Source organism: Simochromis diagramma, unplaced genomic scaffold (genome assembly GCF_900408965.1).
Source record: "Simochromis diagramma unplaced genomic scaffold, fSimDia1.1 OVJJ01000298.1, whole genome shotgun sequence".
NCBI classification, from domain to species: Eukaryota; Metazoa; Chordata; class Actinopteri; order Cichliformes; family Cichlidae; genus Simochromis; species Simochromis diagramma.
The window spans coordinates 169054-186652 of NW_024387102.1; the positions used below are offsets into that span (position 1 = coordinate 169054).

At 42.4% G+C, this 17599-nt stretch overlaps 1 protein-coding gene, 1 long non-coding RNA gene and 1 gene segment (V, D, J or C); 1 reads left to right on the forward strand and 2 right to left on the reverse strand.

The window, feature by feature from the left end:
- Positions 1-2306: 2306 nt before the first annotated feature.
- On the reverse strand, positions 2307-3033 carry LOC120743064. The segment is given in 2 exon segments: positions 2307-2669; positions 2856-3033. Coding segments are annotated over 2 exon segments (360 nt in total).
- A 3863-nt stretch (positions 3034-6896) lies between these two features.
- On the forward strand, positions 6897-9354 carry LOC120743053. Its single transcript, XM_040046588.1, has 4 exons — positions 6897-7099; positions 7248-7444; positions 8034-8189; positions 8785-9354. Exons 1-4 carry the CDS (start codon positions 6897-6899, stop codon positions 9114-9116), a joined length of 888 nt encoding a protein of 295 aa, XP_039902522.1. The 3' UTR covers positions 9117-9354.
- Positions 9355-15700: 6346 nt separating this feature from the next.
- LOC120743072 lies at positions 15701-17340 on the reverse strand. Of its 2 annotated transcripts, XR_005698040.1 has the most exons (4): positions 17179-17334; positions 17025-17100; positions 16448-16620; positions 15701-16100 (listed from the first exon to the last, which is right to left on the reverse strand). It is a non-coding gene; the product is annotated as an uncharacterized LOC120743072 (long non-coding RNA). The 2 variants fall into 2 exon arrangements; XR_005698039.1 differs by having other exon boundaries at positions 15701-16620; positions 17179-17340.
- Positions 17341-17599: the final 259 nt, after the last annotated feature.

A 17599-nucleotide genomic window follows, 5' to 3' on the forward strand; every position in this document is an offset into this window, starting at 1 on the left:
CAGTCAGCTGCAGCTGCTTCCTTCTCAGAACTGAAGCCATTTCCACTTTACATTATTACATATTGAGGACATCGAATGTTCTGACAGTTAATTGTAGATTATAAAAAAATTCTTTGCAGTTTTCTACTCTGGTCTTTTCACAAGTCATTAGTAACAACAATATGTTTTTTCCAGTTTGACACAGGTGTTTACAATGTGGAGATTTGAATAGAGAAACATACCACATGAAGTGATGCTGAGATCAAAATAGATGATAAACTCCAACCATCAGTCTTGGACATTTGCAAAAGCTGTAAACATGGAAGCCATGTGAGTTTCTCCCAAACAAAAACCTTTGTGAGCTCAGATTTCCTCTGGTTTTTATTGTGATGACTGTAACTGTAAGTTTTTAAGTATTTCTCAGCGATAGATGTGTCTCCACCTGTGAGTAAGATCAGGTGTTGTGAATGAAAACTCCACCTCAGCTCTTAGTGGTGAGATTCAGAAATCAGAATCAGATTGTTCCATCTGTAATCTCAGTTTGATCAAATCAAGTCTTTAACTGACTTTTGAGCAGAATCAGATCCGAAGAAGCTGTAGAAGTTTCATGAAGATTATTGTTTTTGATTCAAGTCTTCACATTTGAAAGATACAGTTGTAAATGATATTTTCCAGAGTGAACCTGAGGTCAAAGTTCACTAAGCAGGTGAGAAAGTAACAGACTGTGAACAGCAGTCAGTGCAGTTTCTGTTCAGTCTGTTCTGTTTTTCACTGTGTGAACACCCACTGACTGTTAGAACAGTGAAGACAGTAATAAACTGCTGCATCTTCAGCCTGGACTCCACTGATGGTCAGAGTGAAGTCAGAGTTTGATCCACTGCCTGTAAAACGAGCTGGAATCCCTGATTGTCGAGTGTCAGCATAGTTAATGAGACATTTAGGAACTCCTCCATCTTTTTGTTGGTGTCAGAACTGGTCATGGTCTGCTCTTTGATGAACTCTAATGGGTTTTAGAGGCAGAGGATATTTAGCCTTTTAATGATTTAATTTAAATGTCAAGAAATAGAAGAAAACAAAATCCAATCCCACCTGGATTGTGACACTTTTACTGGTGGAGTGAATTAAACAATACTATTCACAATTAAACCTGGACATATTGGAAAAAAGCAATTAAAAAAAGAATGATTGGAATCTATGTGAAGGACTGATGGAGACTTCTTATCTTTACCTGTTTCCAAGTAATACAAACTTGATGATTTGATGCATGAGAGGGAAGTGAAACAAAGTGAGAGCGAGTGACTGTCAGAGCAGATAAAAAAATTAAAAAAACACCTGACAGAAACTTCTGGAGTCCCAGTGTGCTGCAGAAAGACAGTTCATTGAATTCAATGCAAACCTGCAGATGAAGGTGGGCTCTGTGAGGTCATCCAGTGCTCCTTCACACTGAGCAGAGACCAGTGTTCCCAGTTGATGTATTGTTTTACACTCCTGCTTTCAGTCTGCAGTTTCTAACAATGTCACACTCCAGATTCATCCATAATGTCGATGTAGATGGCTGCTGTAAGACTTTGAAATAATAAATATCTCTCATATGTGCAAAACTTTTGACTTTGTGTACAATAGTAACAGTGGTTAAATTATTAGTTCTAAAGGAAAAATTCAGTCATCACAGGTCATTTTTTATGTTTTAAGGACTGTTTACAAACTTCTCACATCCACATTTATTTTATATTCATTCAGATTATTTCCTCATGTTTCTCTCTGAATATTTGAATTTAAAAAAGTCCAAACAATAAAGATACTTTAGTCTTGGTATCAAAGAGCAGGGCATCGCCTTTATAAAGGGATTTGGAAAAACAGCTGCTGTTAATATTTAATAAATCAACTGTGGTCGTGCATATTTCGTTTGAACTCATAACTTTAGTCATGTGTTTTGACATAAAATGTAAACTAGAAATATTTAATTAAAGGCCAGTGATGATTCATTTGTCTTTAAAAATGCTTTATATTTGACTCTGTACTGAATTATTAAATATCGAATACACTGATGAAAACTTAAAAAATGTAAAAAAATAATCCCTTTTTTCTCAAAACAGAGCAGGGAAGAGCTGGAAAGTTTTTTTTAAAAAGTATTTGATAAAAATGGTTGAAAGAGATAAAATTCGATTCACTCCACACTGGTTTAATATACCAAATGTAAAATATATGAAAAGCAAATATTCAAAATCTAAACTGAAATTATTTCAGTGTTATTTTTGGTAACTTATCTGTTCACATTGTAATATTTCCACATTTAAAAATGTATATTTTATGGTGCATTGTGTAACTACAGCTGTTGATCAGTTCCTCTTCAGCTGTTTGAGGTTTTTGTACGGCGTTGTATCACTGTGTGAGTGGGTAGCTGTTATGCTGCTGACAGTAATAAACTCCTGCATCTTCAGTTTGAACTCCACTGATGATCAGCGTGAAGTCAGTCTGAGCTGCTGTTGCCCGAAAACGATCTGGAACTCCAGACTGACGCTCTGTAGTATCATAGATCAGGAGTTTAGGAGCTTTTCCAGATTTCTGAAGGTACCAGTTAATGTCATCACCTATAGATGTACTGGATTTACATCTGATAGAGACAGTCTGTCCTGGAACAACAGACTGAGCTGTAGGAGTCTGAGTCAGGACGATTTCTGCTGATGAACCTGAAAACAGGAAAAGAGGAGAAGTTTAGAGAAAGATGATCAAACATTCGAGGATCATTTCTCTAACACGGAGAACAGATGGAAGAAGGTCAGTGCTGCTGGTTTCAGAGTTTCTCCATCATAGCAGAACATCATTGTGGTGAACCTGGCTGCATGCTGAAGCAAAGTTTTCACAGAGAGTCTCACCCTGAACAAGGAGCCCCAGGGTGGCCAGCAGTAGAGTCAGTGACATCATCATTGTGCTGCTGGTGTGTGAGTGGCTCTGAAAGGCCTGGACAGCCACTGATCAACACTGGCCTCTTAACAGCTGTGAGCAGAGAGGCAGGACACATATGCAAACACACAGAGTCAGTCAGCTGCAGCTGTCCTCAACATAAAAGGCTGATTTACTCTTAGTGAGCAGTGAATAATTAAATAATTTATGATATCGAGTGGAGAGAAACAAGTCTGATTTTAAAAAGGGATGACGATTAAAACTGTGTAGTTATTATAAAGTATTTTGTCATTGTTATAGGATAGTACAGTAGCACTTAAGCTGGTACAGTAGGAACTGTTGTGAAACGATGATAAGCAAGAGCAGTGACTATTGTGCTACATTTTTACCTTTTATGAGTCCGTTTACATTTTTTTTGCTAAGACCAAAGCTCGTTGATTTTACATTGAGACCTCAAAGGATAACGGTGACTTTTAGTCAGATATTTAAAGTGACGTCTTTTTATTTGTGTGTTCTTCAAGTGAGTCTAAGTTGTATGTGTGCTCTATCATAGTTTATTAATGAAGAATGTAAATGATTCATGCTGGCGGTAGGTATTTTCTGTCCTGCAGTTTGCCCTCTGGTGGTTGTTTTTGTGTATTTTTACTCTGCAAGATCTAGCCAGAGGCAGTTTCACCTCTGTTAATCTGTTGACATCCATGCCATCACAAGTTGATAAACGGCATCATCTGTAAGTAATATTGTTTATTATCACTGAGACGACTTGTGTGCATTATTATTTGTTGTGAAGGTGTGATATAGTTTGTAGTTTGAATTTAATTTGAATGCATGTATAACCTAAGCTAGTAAGGTTAAGCTAGCTCATATGCCATGTGGTTTCTTTAACATTTTGATCATGAGCGTGATTTCATTTGATGTTTTATTCGGGCACTCACTAAGCAGATAAATATTGTGCTCATATTTTTGAATATGTGACTTACTGGTGTGTTTGTTATATTGCATATTGATGCAACATCTTTATTGGTTTATTTCTGGTTTTGTCAACAGTTTCACACTTTTTCCTTATTAAATCATCCAACTCAACACATCGGCCTGTTCCTTGGATTTTGATTAAGAGAGTGTTTATCTGTCTGTATAGCTGAGTCTATGTTGATGAGGTGTGTGTGTGTGCGTGTGTGTGTGTGTGTGTGTGTGTGTGTGTGTGTGTCTGTGTGTGTGTGTGTGTGTGTGTGTGTCCTCAGTGAACTGTATCAGTCTCTGCAGTATCTTCCAGCTGCAGCAGTCACTTCAGTTTCTGTTCAGTCTGACTGAGGGAGGTTTTTGTACGACTGTTTTTCACTGTGTGAACGAATACTGACTGTTAACATAGAATTCACCCAGACAGTAATAAACTGCTGCATCTTCAGCCTGGACTCCACTGATGGTCAGAGTGAAGTCAGTGTTTGATCCACTGCTTGTGAAACGAGCTGGAATCCCTGAGACTTTACGATTTCCATAGCTAGTGAGCAGTTTAGGACCTTCTCCATCTCTGTGTTGGTACCAGAATTGATCTTCTCCATCATCTACCCTTTGACTCGTTTTGCAGTTGATGCTCACAGTTCCTCCCACAGCAGAGCTCACTGCTCCAGGCTGAGTCACTGTGATCTGTCCTCTGGACTCTGAGGACACAGAGACAAAAACATAAAGCAGCTTCATGGTTTTGTGGGCTTCATTTCAGAGGGACAGATGTTGATAGAGGAGAGGAGTTTGATTCTCTGGACTTTACCTGTGAAGCAGCAGCAGAGGAGAGTCCAGATGAGGACGCAGATCAAAGTCATGTTTTTGATGAGGAGGATTTCTGTGGCTTCTGTTGTGATGAAGGACAGCTGTCAGTCATCCAGTGTTCAACTCTCAGGACTATAAACTCTCTCAGAGCACTGGAGCATGGTGCTGCTGATGCAAAGTGCCTCTCTATGGAAATGATCTGACTGTCACAGAGACTTCGATCAATCAGCTCACATGTTATTGAATATAAGTATTTTAAAGAATGATTAGCGGTTCAACTTAACGAAGATAAAATGGAAGCTCTTGTCTTTTCCAGGACAGATTTTTGCCGGTGAAATAAAAGGTCTTTGTGTCATTTAATCACATTTAAGTCGTGTGTACGGACTCTTGGGGTACCTCTCGACTCTGCATACATTTCGGATTTTCATGTCAAATCTTTGGTTCTCTCTTTTGTTATTCATTGTTATTCATTTAGTGCCCTGCGATAGACTGGCGACCTGTCCAGGGTGTACCCTGCCTCTCGCCCTTAGACATCTGCGATATGCTCCAGCGCTCCCCGTGACCCTGAAAAAGACAAGCGGAAGTGAATGGATGGATGTTATTCATTTATTTCTTCATTGTAATTCATTATTCACTCATGTATCATCATGGGCTAACACCAGCTCATTGAACTTTTTCAGCCATACGTCCACAGCGGGTTAGGCCTGTGATCAGAGTCTGTTTACTCTACGTCATATGAGGCTGAAAACTAAAGGAGACAGAGCTTTTACCAGAGTGACCCCAGACTCTGGAACTCTCTCCCTCTGAGGCTGAGATCCGTGGACGCAGTGGTCTCTTTTAAGAAACAACCAAATGTCATGTTATTAGACTTGAATTTAGTAAACGCTTTTCTTCAATGCTCTGTTATTTACTTTTGTCTGAAGTTGAATGAGGGATTAGCCAGTTTGTCACAATATTGCAGGTGTCAATATTTTATATGGATAGAACTGAAATGAGTAAACAATATGGAAAAATAAAAATCGGGTGTTTTTTTTAAAGATTTTACTAAAGAATGCTTCATATCAGCTATCAGAATTACACAAGGAGTAAATCAACAGAAAAAAAAGGAAAGAGAAAAAAAGGGCGGGGATAGCTCAGTACGTAGTGTGCTTGGCCTATGATTGGAAGGTCAGGCGTTTAAATCCACCAAACAGCCACCTGAGGTACCCCTGAGGTACCCTCTACTAACTGCTCGCCAGGTGCTGGATTGGCGGCTGCCCACTGCTTCACTAATTTAATGGGTTGCAATGGTTCCGGGTCGCTGCTCATGTGGTCGACCGGCCAGTCAGCTGAGCAGTTTTGCATTCTTTTTCTAACTTGAATGCTCTTTTCGTTGTTGTTTTTCGCCGTCTACTCGGTATATTTGTATTCTTTTCCTTCTTTCTTTTTCTCATTTTTGTGATTTTTGGACTTGTTTTCGACACTTGGCATAACCCCAAGGCTCACCAACACCAGGGACTCCCTCATCCAGCTGTAGCTGCAGCCCGGCCTCTGGCTTTCCTCTCCGCTCCTACGGACTACTTTCCCGAGGAAATACTCCGTGGACACAGAAATCAAAAAACTCACAATAACCAGGAGGAGATCAAAGAAGAGTGGGGTGAGAGCCAGAGTCAAGATGGAGACACACAAACAACGAGCGCTCCCGTCCATTATCCTCGCTAATGTGCGGTCTGTCCGCTCCAAGCTGGACGAGCTGCAAGCTGGACGAGCTGCAAGCCTGCGTCAACCACCTGCATGATTACAGAACTGCCTCCATTCTGGCGTTCATAGAATCGTGGTTAAACAACAGCGACGACAACAGCACGCTTCACATTGATGGCTTTTCACCACCCCTTTATCTGGACAGAGACCGCGAACGCATCGGGAAGCAACATGGCGGCGGCGTGTGTCTGTATATAAACAACAGCTGGTGCTCTACAGTCACTGTGAGGGAGAAGCTGTGCACTACAGACATCGAGCTTCTGGCTGTTTCCCTGTACTCCTACTACCTCCCCACAGGATTCCCACAGGTTTCCATCAACCTGGTTTACATCCACCCCAGAGCTGATGCAGCTAAAACCACAAAGTACTTCATCAACACTCTGTACAAACTAGAGTAATTAACTCCGGACTCTCCCAAGTTCATCCTGGGTGATTTCAGTCACTGTTCCCCTGACAATTCGCTTAAAGGATACCAACGGTATGTCAGGGGAAGACGCTGGATAAATGCTATGGCTCTGTACCAGATGCACTTAAAGCCCTCCCCCTCCCCCTTCTCGGCTCAGCAGACCACCACACCATCCTGCTGGCCCCTCAAGAGGATTAAAAAGGTCACCAAAAACATCAAGCAGTGGGCAGCAGAAAGTATCCTCACCCTACAAGGATGTTTCGAAGCCACTGACTGGGACAGCATTCTTTCTCCCCCAACAGGGAGGTGAAGAGGGCCATAAAAACTGCTAAACTGCAGTATAAAAACACTGTTGTAGAAAAACTTCACCACAGGGGATCTCCGCTCAGTCTGGCAGGGCCTCAAAACCATAGCCTCTGTAAATACTGTGGTCACCACCCCCAGAACCATCCAGGTGGAGGGCAGCAACCCCTCCTCCCTACCTGACGACCTTAACGCTTTCTACAGCAGATTTGAGACGGACCCAGCTTGAGGAGTCCAGATCCTCACTCACACCTGGCAGCTCTGCACTCACCTTCAGGACTGAGGACGTGGTGAGAGCCCTCAGGAGGACCAGGGAGTGGAGCTCACCCGGCCCTGACAACATCAGCAGTTCGGAGGCACTGTGCAGGGCAACTAGGAAGCGTGTTCCGGACTCTATTTCAACACTCAATTGGCAGTCAAACCGTCCCCCAGCTGTGGAAAAACTCCACAGTCATCCCCATCTTCAAAAGAAACAGCCCAAAGTCTCTGAATGATCTTCGTCCTGTCGACCCCTCTCACATTCTTCACCCCCGAATTCAATGGCTCCCCTCTGGGCGACGCCTCCACTGCATTTCCTACAGGACTGAGAGGAGGAGGAGAGCCACCTTTGTCCCCAAAGCCACTCTGCTTTTTAACTCCAGCCAATAAGAACATTTCCCACACCCATAAACATAAACTACTCTGGACTCTTTTTATACAGCCGACACTTTACTCACTTTTAGTCACTTACAGTTATATATTTACTTATTCAGTCACTTTAATTTAAAACTGTGTACATAATGTATATTCTGTGTATTTATTATCTCACTCTATTGCCTGTTTATGCCCTGTCCTTATCTTCAACGTCATGCTGCTCTGTTGTATTTTAATTGCCCCGTGATGATAAATAAAGTCTTTCTGATTCTGATTCTAAATGCAGAGGACTTATTCCCTACAGGATTAATAAAGTGTGCAAAAAATTATTTGTTGAGTTTGTTTGTTTCAGAGTCAGAGAGCCGTGTCTCTCTACAGTCAGAGGTTTTTGTACGGCGACTCAATGAGTTTGTATCACTGTGGTGGACTTTTGTTGGAGGAACCAGACTGGAATTTGGAAGTAAGTCTATACTGTTGTAAAAATAAGATCTTTTATTTGCTTCAATTGTTGACTGTTGGCTTAGAGAAAAACATTTAAAAGCTTTTTTTCCCTGATATATCAAGGAGGCTGACAGAAATTTATGTCTAAATTTGTGTTTGAAACGTTAACCTACTTGCTGTTGATAAAACTGTTCCTTCAGTGATTTTTCTGTATATGATCTTCACGGTAAGTTGTGGATAAACAACATTTACTTGAATAAAAAATCTTCAAATGAAATTAAAGAGACTAAACTTAGATAGTTTCAGATCAAGGTTAACTGTATAGTAAAAATCTCTGTTTATGAAGTAAATAGTTTGAGTTGTTTTCTAAACGTATTTCCCAGTAATCCTTAAAATCATGAGTGAGTCAGATTTTTGTGAGTTTAACACTCTTTTGTAAAATGTTGCACTTTTTTCCTTCTGTGTGTGGTTTGGACATATTTCACTGCTGTTATTTCTGTGCTGAGAGGTTTTTTAAAGGGAAGTGAAACAATGTGTGAGTGACTGTTGGAGCAGAAAAACATCTGACAGAAACTACCTGTTACCCGTTCTCTAAGCTGATTGGTGTCTCCTAGGTGATGTCCGTCCCACCCTGACGGTGCTCGCCCCTTCCAGTAAGGAGCTGGAGCAGGGGAATGCCACGCTCACATGTCTGGCCAACAAGGGCTTTCCCTCAGACTGGAGTCTGTCCTGGATCGTTGACGGCCGCAGATGCAGCGGCATTGGTTGGGAAGTGAGCAGGAGCCCCGGGGCGCTGCAGACAGACAGGCTCTACAGCTGGAGCAGCACCCTGATGCTGCCTGCAGACCAGTGGGAGAAGGTGGGCTCTGTGACCTGTGAGGCCATGAGGGGCTCCGATACTCCACTCTCAGAGACTCTGAGGAGAGACCAGTGTTCCCAGTCCTGAGCTGATTCACTGGGGGCATGATGCTGTTTTTTGTTTTTTTGTTTTGGTTTTTTTTTGTTTTGGTTTTTTTTTTTTTTTTTTGGGGGGGGGGGGGGGTGTTGTTGCTTTTTTTTTAACTTTGCTACAGCTCTCAGTCTGCAGTCTTTTTCAATCTCAGTCTCTTTATTTTTAAGTTCTTAGTTGCCGGTTTTAACAACTTGTCTCAAGATTTTACAGCAATAAAGATTTTTCAACCAAACATTGCTCGTTATTTCTTCTGTTTGTTTAATATGTATAAATATATTAACATGGATTTCAACATTTTTAATGTCAACACATTTTATTAGATAACATTTTCAATCTGGTTACAAACAATTAAGTTGACTAATTAAAATATATAAACCAGTTAAAGAAAAACAGGAAAATGTCAATGAAAAAATATATACTGGATAAATCAACAGGCTGACACAGTAAATCATGTTTGTTTGTAAATAATCTGCATCCATGTATCGTGTTGATAACAACAATGATGATATTTGTAAATAAAAATATTATATTTATTAATGATGTAATTTTCCTGCACCTGTAATTAGTGGTGCAACGGAGCACGGTTGATCCGTAATCCGAGCCGATCCTACTCCACGGTTCGGTACGCATGTGATCCGAAGATTCGAAAAAGAAGAAAAAGTGTGTGTATGGTGCGCGTGGTCAGTCTGTCAAGCGATGGAAAAGATATATATAAATCTTATAAAGTTTGTATCTGTCTTGTGTGAAACTGGGATGAAAGCATACAAGAGTGAAAACAGATATAAGATCCCTAGAAAAATTATATAAATGAACCTTGTATGTTTTGGATACTTCCTAAAACAATATATGGAAGTGGCCACTTTCATAGTAAATCATATAAGCCTTATATGATTCACTATATGAAGTAGGCCACATCTGATGCAAGTTTTTTTCTATTTCTTTTCCATATGGGTATGGTCAGCGCTAGCGGTCCAAGTGGAGGAGCAGAGGAGTTTGTGGTATTTAAGCAGCCCTTTGCTGCCCAATCCGACGGGGCTAAAGCTATTTCAGAAGCTATCGGGGTGTTTAGCTGCAGACGGGAGGCCGTATTCCGTTGAGCAAAACAACTAGTCAACGCATTAGTTGACGCATTGATGCCGTGCAGCCCCACGCACGGGGTGATCTGTGGTAACTAGTTAATGGAGATTTGCCGCGTTAATGCAGTTATGGCATTAACGTCATTTTAAGCAGATTTACGCTGACAGCACTTGTTTAAACTATGATGAACGTGCTTGAGCCACGCTATGATATCCCGTTGCGTGTCCACTTCAGTGAAAAGATTGTACCCAGGCATGTATGAGCAGGAAAAGTTTAAAGCTATGGCTGAACTGTCCTCTTCTGTTGCCCAACTACAAATGGGTGGACCTCCATGGCAACGGAAAGCTACGTGACCGTGACCGCTCGTTATATCACAGCAGAGTGGTAGATACAAAGCCCTGTACTGCCCTATACTGTACCTTAATTTGTTTTTATATAATTGCGTGGAATGAGTCTTGAGTTGAATTTTTTAATAGGCAAAAAATACTTAAATAAGTTAATAAGTAAATGTTAAAATTTTGTCTTTTTGTCTTTTTTTTGGTGATCTGAATATTGATCCGATCCATCACTTAAAACCGTGATCTGATCCCAACCGTGAGATTTTTGACCACTACCTGTAATAGACGTGCACATGATGTCTGAAAAATGACCCAGTCCAAAGTTTAAATGTTGAAGGTCACATTGACGTCCAGGTTGTCATAGTTGGACAACCAAATGCCCAGAATTGATCATGGACCGGCGGACTCAACATAGACATGATCACCACGTCTGTCTGACGTTCACTGCTCCCTTTATGGGTCACCAGAGTAGATCATCTTTTTCTGTCCCACCAACTCTCTGCATGACCTCCTTCATCCATGAACAAACTCTGAGATCTTCCTCTTTTCCTCCTGCCTGGAAGCTTCATATCACCTCAGCTCTCTTAGGTGTAATCATTCTAATCTTTGATGTGCTTAGTTATAATCTTATCCATCCTGGACACTCCTAATGGAAATCTCTGCCACCTCCACCACGGCCTCCCGTCTTTGACATTTGGATTCAAACTTTTATCATTTTAGACATTTCTCCTTCTTTGATCTGATATTTTAAATTAACTGTTTAAACACAAATATGTGAAATGAACCAAATGTCTGCTTGCAACTTTGTTCTGATTTGGCAATGATGCCTATCTGTTGCCATGGTCACTGAGCTTAGCAGGGGAAGTGAAACACTGAACAGTTTCTCTCTCCCTTTCTCTACAATGGGTGCTGACCCCCTACAGTGAGGATACAAGGCTACAGTGTCGTGTCCTGTTCCATCCAAAGCAACGGAGAGTGCACACGGCAGGTGAAGAAGAGAGTGCAGTCAGGGTGGAGTGGGTGGAGACGAGTGTCAGGGGTGATTTGTGACAGAAGGAAGACCTGCTATGATATATGGTTAGGAGACGAGGGCACTGACAAAAAGACAGGAGGCCGAGTTCAAGGTGGCACAGGTGCAGATGTTGAGCTTTTCACTGGGAGTGATCAGGACGAACAAGATAAAAAATGAATACATCAGAGGGACGACACAGCTTCAGAGTCTTGGAGAATCAGTTTCTACTGCTAAATTCTGTTATTTTCTTCTTAACATAACTGCACACTCTCTATATGCTCTTGTAAAGCTGAGGAACCAAAGAATTTCATTATGGATTAATGTGGCTACACTGTTTATCTGTACATGACAATAAAACCTGAAACTTGAAACTTGACCTTGAACAGCAGTGGGCTGAGGAATCAAACAACCCTGAGGAGCTCCAGGGCTCAGGGTGGTGGTGTTGGAGATGCTGTAACTTGGCTGGGTGCTGCTTGGCTTGAAATGCTACTGATTTAGCATCAGTGTGTGAGCTAATGATAGTGAAGCTGTTTATGAAATGTGTGCCTGAGTTCTTCTGTGGCTGATCTAAATGAACAGAAGGTCCTCTTTGCAGAAGGCAGATGAGTTCACACTAATGCACTAAGTGACTTTATTCATCCTGAACTCTGCTCTGATTGGCTGTTCAGTTTCAGAATCCACTTTTGCTGGAGGAACCACACTGGAATTTTTCATTATAAAATTTAAAAATCAAAAGTTCACTGTTAAATGATTAATATGATGGAAACTGCTTTCTACCCACTCAAAACTCAGGAAAGCTCGGTTTCCAAAATAATAATCATTTAACAGTGAACTTTGATTTTTAAGTTTTATAATGAAAAATTCAGTCTCTTCATGAAATTGTGTTTGTGCTCATTGAACTGTGTCAGTCTCTGCTGCAGCTGGAAGTTACTGCAGTTTCTGTTCAGTCTGACTGAGGGAGGTTTTTGTACGACTGTTTTTCACTGTGTGAACACAGCTTGACTGTTGATCTCATGAGCACTCTGACAGTAATAAACTGCTGCATCTTCAGCCTGGACTCCACTGATGGTCAGAGTGAAGTCAGAGTTTGATCCACTGCCTGTAAAACGATCTGAAATCCCTGATTCTAGAATGTCAGCACCATAAATGAGCAGTTTAGGAACTCCTCCATCTTTCTGTTGGTACCAGGCTAAAGCGATGGAATCATAAACATTCTGACTGGTCGTACACTTGATGTTCACAGTTGCTCCCACAGCAGAGCTCACTGCTCCAGGCTGAGTCACTGTGATCTGTCCTCTGGACTCTGAGGATACAGAGACAAAAACATAAAGCAGCTTCATGGTTTTGTGGGCTTCATTTCAGAGGGACAGATGTTGATAGAGGAGAGGAGTTTGATTCTCTGGACTTTACCTGTGAAGCAGCAGCAGAGGAGAGTCCAGATGAGGACGCAGATCAAAGTCATGTTTTTGATGAGGAGGATTTCTGTGGCTTCTGTTGTGATGAAGGACAGCTGTCAGTCATCCAGTGTTCAACTCTCAGGACTATAAACTCTCCCAGAGCACTGGAGCATGGTGCTGCTGATGCAAAGTGCCTCTCTATGGAAATCATCTGACTGTCACACAGACTTAGATCAATCAGCTCACATGTTATTGAATATAAGTATTTTAAAGAATGATTAGCAGTTCAACTTAACGAAGATAAAATGGAAGCTCTTGTCTGTTTCCAGGACAGATTTTTGCCGGTGAAATAAAAGGTCTTTATGTCATTTAATCACATTTAAGTCGTGTGTACGGACTCTTGGGTTACCTCTCGACTCTGCATACATTTAGGATTTTCATGTCAAATCTTTGGTTCTCTCTTTTGTTTTTCATTGTTATTCATTTAGTGCCCTGCGATAGACTGGCGACCTGTCCAGGGCGTACCCTGCCTCTCGCCCTTAGACATCTGCGATATGCTCCAGCGCTCCCCGTGACCCTGAAAAAGATAAGCGGAAGTGAATGGATGGATGTTATTCATTTATTTCTTCATTGTAATTCATTATTCACTCATGTATCATCATGGGCTAACACCAGCTCATTGAACTTTTTCAGCCATACGTCCACAGCGGGTTAGGCCTGTGATCAGGGTCTGTTTACTCTACGTCATACGAGGCTGAAAACTAAAGGAGACAGAGCTTTTACCAGAGTGACCCCAGACTCTGGAACTCTCTCCCTCTGAGGCTGAGATCAGTGGATGCAGTGGTCTCTTTTAAGAAACAACCAAATGTCATGTTATTAGACTTGAATTTAGTAAACGCTTTTCTTCAATGCTCTGTTATTTACTTTTGTCTGAAGTTGAATGAGGGATTAGCCAGTTTGTCACAATATTGCAGGTGTCAATATTTTATATGGATAGAACTGAAATGAGTAAACAATATGGAAAAATAAAAATCGGGTGTTTTTTTTAAAGATTTTACTAAAGAATGCTTCATATCAGCTATCAGAATTACACAAGGAGTAAATCAACAGAAAAAAAAGGAAAAAGAAAAAAAGGGCGGGGATAGCTCAGTACGTAGTGTGCTTGGCCTATGATTGGAAGGTCAGGCGTTTAAATCCACCAAACAGCCACCTGAGGTACCCCTGAGGTACCCTCTACTAACTGCTCGCCAGGTGCTGGATTGGCGGCTGCCCACTGCTTCACTAATTTAATGGGTTGCAATGGTTCCGGGTCGCTGCTCATGTGGTCGACCGGCCAGTCAGCTGAGCAGTTTTGCGTTCTTTTTCTAACTGTCATGTTTCGGCTGTGTGGCAGGCAGGAGAGGACCCAAACGCAAACTCACAGGGACAGAACTTGAACTCAAAAGCACAGCTTTAATTGCTGGAAAAATAGAACACAGGCAATACAAAACTAAACTGGGAAAGCTAATCATAAAGTATACCAGGAGACACGGGGAGAATCACACACAGAATGAGGGAGACTACGACACTGACTCAGAGAAACACAGGGTTTAAATACACAGGGAAGTAATGAGGGGAATGAGACACAGAAGGAGGGCACAGCTGGGAGAAATCAGGACTGACGAGACAAGCAAAGCAGGACGCATTCACATAAGACACGGACCATCAAAGTAAAACAGGAAGTATCACACAGAGACGCGAACTTGACACAGTGGAGACAGCAACTAAGAAACACAGAGACATAAACCATAAGGCAGAGATCTAAGAACCAAAATACACAGGGAAATACTCAGCTTGGAACACAAGAGACTAGACTAGAGGGAGTAACAAAAGACCAACCATGAGAACATAATTCACAATGCAATTTTCAACAATTTTCTTGTTTTTTACCTATTTTTTGCTCTGGTTTACATCCCAAAATCCTCTAGTCTTATAGTATACGACAGCGGATCACTTGTAAACATCGGTGCCAAGGTTGCACATCTAATCTTGGACACTTTTAAACCTGACCCTTCCTGGCCGCCAGAGATTCTACGCGGCGCGGAGAACAACAAAGGACGGGCCGCTCATCCGAGGCACAGAACAAAGAAGCGCCGGGGAAAACGCGCTGGTATTAGGAACAGACTGAGACAGCAGGCGCATCGCGCACCACTGCCCAGTATCCTACTGGCCAATGTACAATCCATGGAGAACAAGCTCGATGACCTAAGAGCAAGGGTCACCTTCCAACGTGACATGAGGGACTGCAACATTCTGTGCTTCACGGAGACATGGCTGACCCCCACCGTGCCGGACCAGGCCGTAACTCCGTCGGATTCATTCTTTGTGCTCCGCGCGGACAGAACGGCAGAGTCGAACAAAACCAAAGGTGGAGGAGTGTGTTTCATGATAAACAGAAAGTGGTGTGATGCCAGGAGCATTTCTACTCTCTCCAGCGGCTGCTCGCCACATCTGGAGTTCCTGAGCATTAAGTGCCGCCCTTTCTATCTGCCCCGTGAGTTCACCTCGGTCATCGCCACGGCGGTCTACATCCCACCCCAAGCGGACACAGGTATGGCTTTGTCCGAATTACATGATGTGCTGAGCTCGCTTCAAAACAAGGACCCGGGCGCAGCCCTCATTGTAGCAGGAGACTTTAACAAAGCGAACCTCAGACAAGTCATGCCAAACTTTTACCAGCATGTCTCGTGTCCAACGAGAGGGGATCGAATTTTGGATCACTGCTACACGCCATACAAGCAGGGCTACAAAGCTGTCTCACACCCGGCTTTTGGAAGTCTGACCACAACGCCATCTTCCTCATTCCCCAGTATAAGCAAAGCATAAGGAGGGAAGATGTGACCACGAGGGAGGTGAAACGGTGGACTGCCCAATCAGAAGCTACGCTACAGGACGCACTCAACGACGTCGACTGGGACATGTTCAGAGCATGCGCAGTCGACATCAACGAGTTTACGGAAGTAGCAGTATGCTTCGTCAATATGCTAGTGTAACGCAATCTGTACTTACGCCAAACCTTTAATGCGTGGAAATCAGGACTGTTGACCTTGGGCAGTTCACTAGGTGTCGGTGTCATCAATTTCACCCCGATGTTTAACCCAGAATCACAGTTTCTCTAAAAATAGGTTACAAGAAATCAAATATGTCCCAAATAGCTATATCCTGTCAGAAGTTAGTTTCGTAAAGGAGATTGGTAGTAGCTGCTCCACCACAGGAACAATAAGGCTTCCAGCACACAATGGACACCACACTTACTTAGCATAAACACATTTATTTGACACAATTTAAAATAATAAACCCTTTTTTTTTGTAGTGTCTTTCCACTCAGTGTCACAAGGAAAATAAAATAAATAAATAAATAAAACCAAATATGTATCCTTTAAGGTCCTTTGGCCAAAAGAAAATCACCTGAGCTCAGGGAAAAATAAAGCGCATCGTTGGGGCCCTTTGATCTATTCCTACCGCTCTGTTGGAACGGTGTAGCATCCAATAATAGCATCCAGCAAGCAGAAGCATCCACCCGCAGCAACGACCATCTATTTGCCAGGACGGTTCGGCAGAGTCATCAGATGAGGACTTCCACAAGGCAGTTCATCCAGTAGGATCCAGGGCACCAAAAGGGCAAACAAACCAGCCTACACACAAGTGTGCAGAAGAATTAACTAAAATATTCATAAGCCTCAGTACCACTGACTTAGCGTCCATATCACTAATGGCTTATTAACAGTCTTACCATCATAATAATACAGGTTTGTCAAAATACAACATAACAGAACATAAATGCAGTTAACAATGCTTATTAATGCTGTTCTCTTAGGCATAACATAATAACACTGTAACTGACCTCGTGTCGGCCGCCATTTCAGGACATTAGCTAGGCTCACTTAACGGCTAGCTTGCTAACAGTCAGCCGATAACACACGTTATACAATATTTAGCCTCTTTCTTAACAAACATGACAGTGGTAGATTTGATACCTCGCTGCAGTATAATAAGGCACGGAACATTTCATACGAACATGAGCTGCACGCTAACTCACCAGAGGGGTTCATGTAATGGCGAATGCTGTCGGACTCAGCTCCGCTTCACGTTTGTAACTGCTACAAGACTTTTTCCTAACAACATATTAAATCATTAGCTTCACATATAAAGGTTTTTAAAACTATTTACAGCAACTCAAATGTCTACTGTACCCGAATTTCCAGCTCGTAGAGGGCACGAGAGCAGCATGCGCCTCATCGGACGAACGGAAGGAAAAACTCTGTAGCTGGAGTAGAGAGTGGCTATGCGCACGGCACAGTGGTGCGTTCAGTGACTACCAAATAATCAGAAATCCCATACTCAAACAATGATCTGGGTTACACTAGCGGAGGAGATTATCCCCACTGCGAGAGTCACCACATTCCCAAACCAGAAACCGTGGATGGACAGATCGATCCGCACTGCAGTAAACGCCAGGACCGCCTCCTACAACGCGGGTCTCGCCACTGGCGATATGAGCGCCTACAAAGCAGCCTCATACGGCGTGCGGCGCGCGGTGAGAGATGCCAAACGCCGGTACCGGGAACGTGTGGAGTCCCACTTCCACCAGGGCGACACACGGAGTATGTGGCA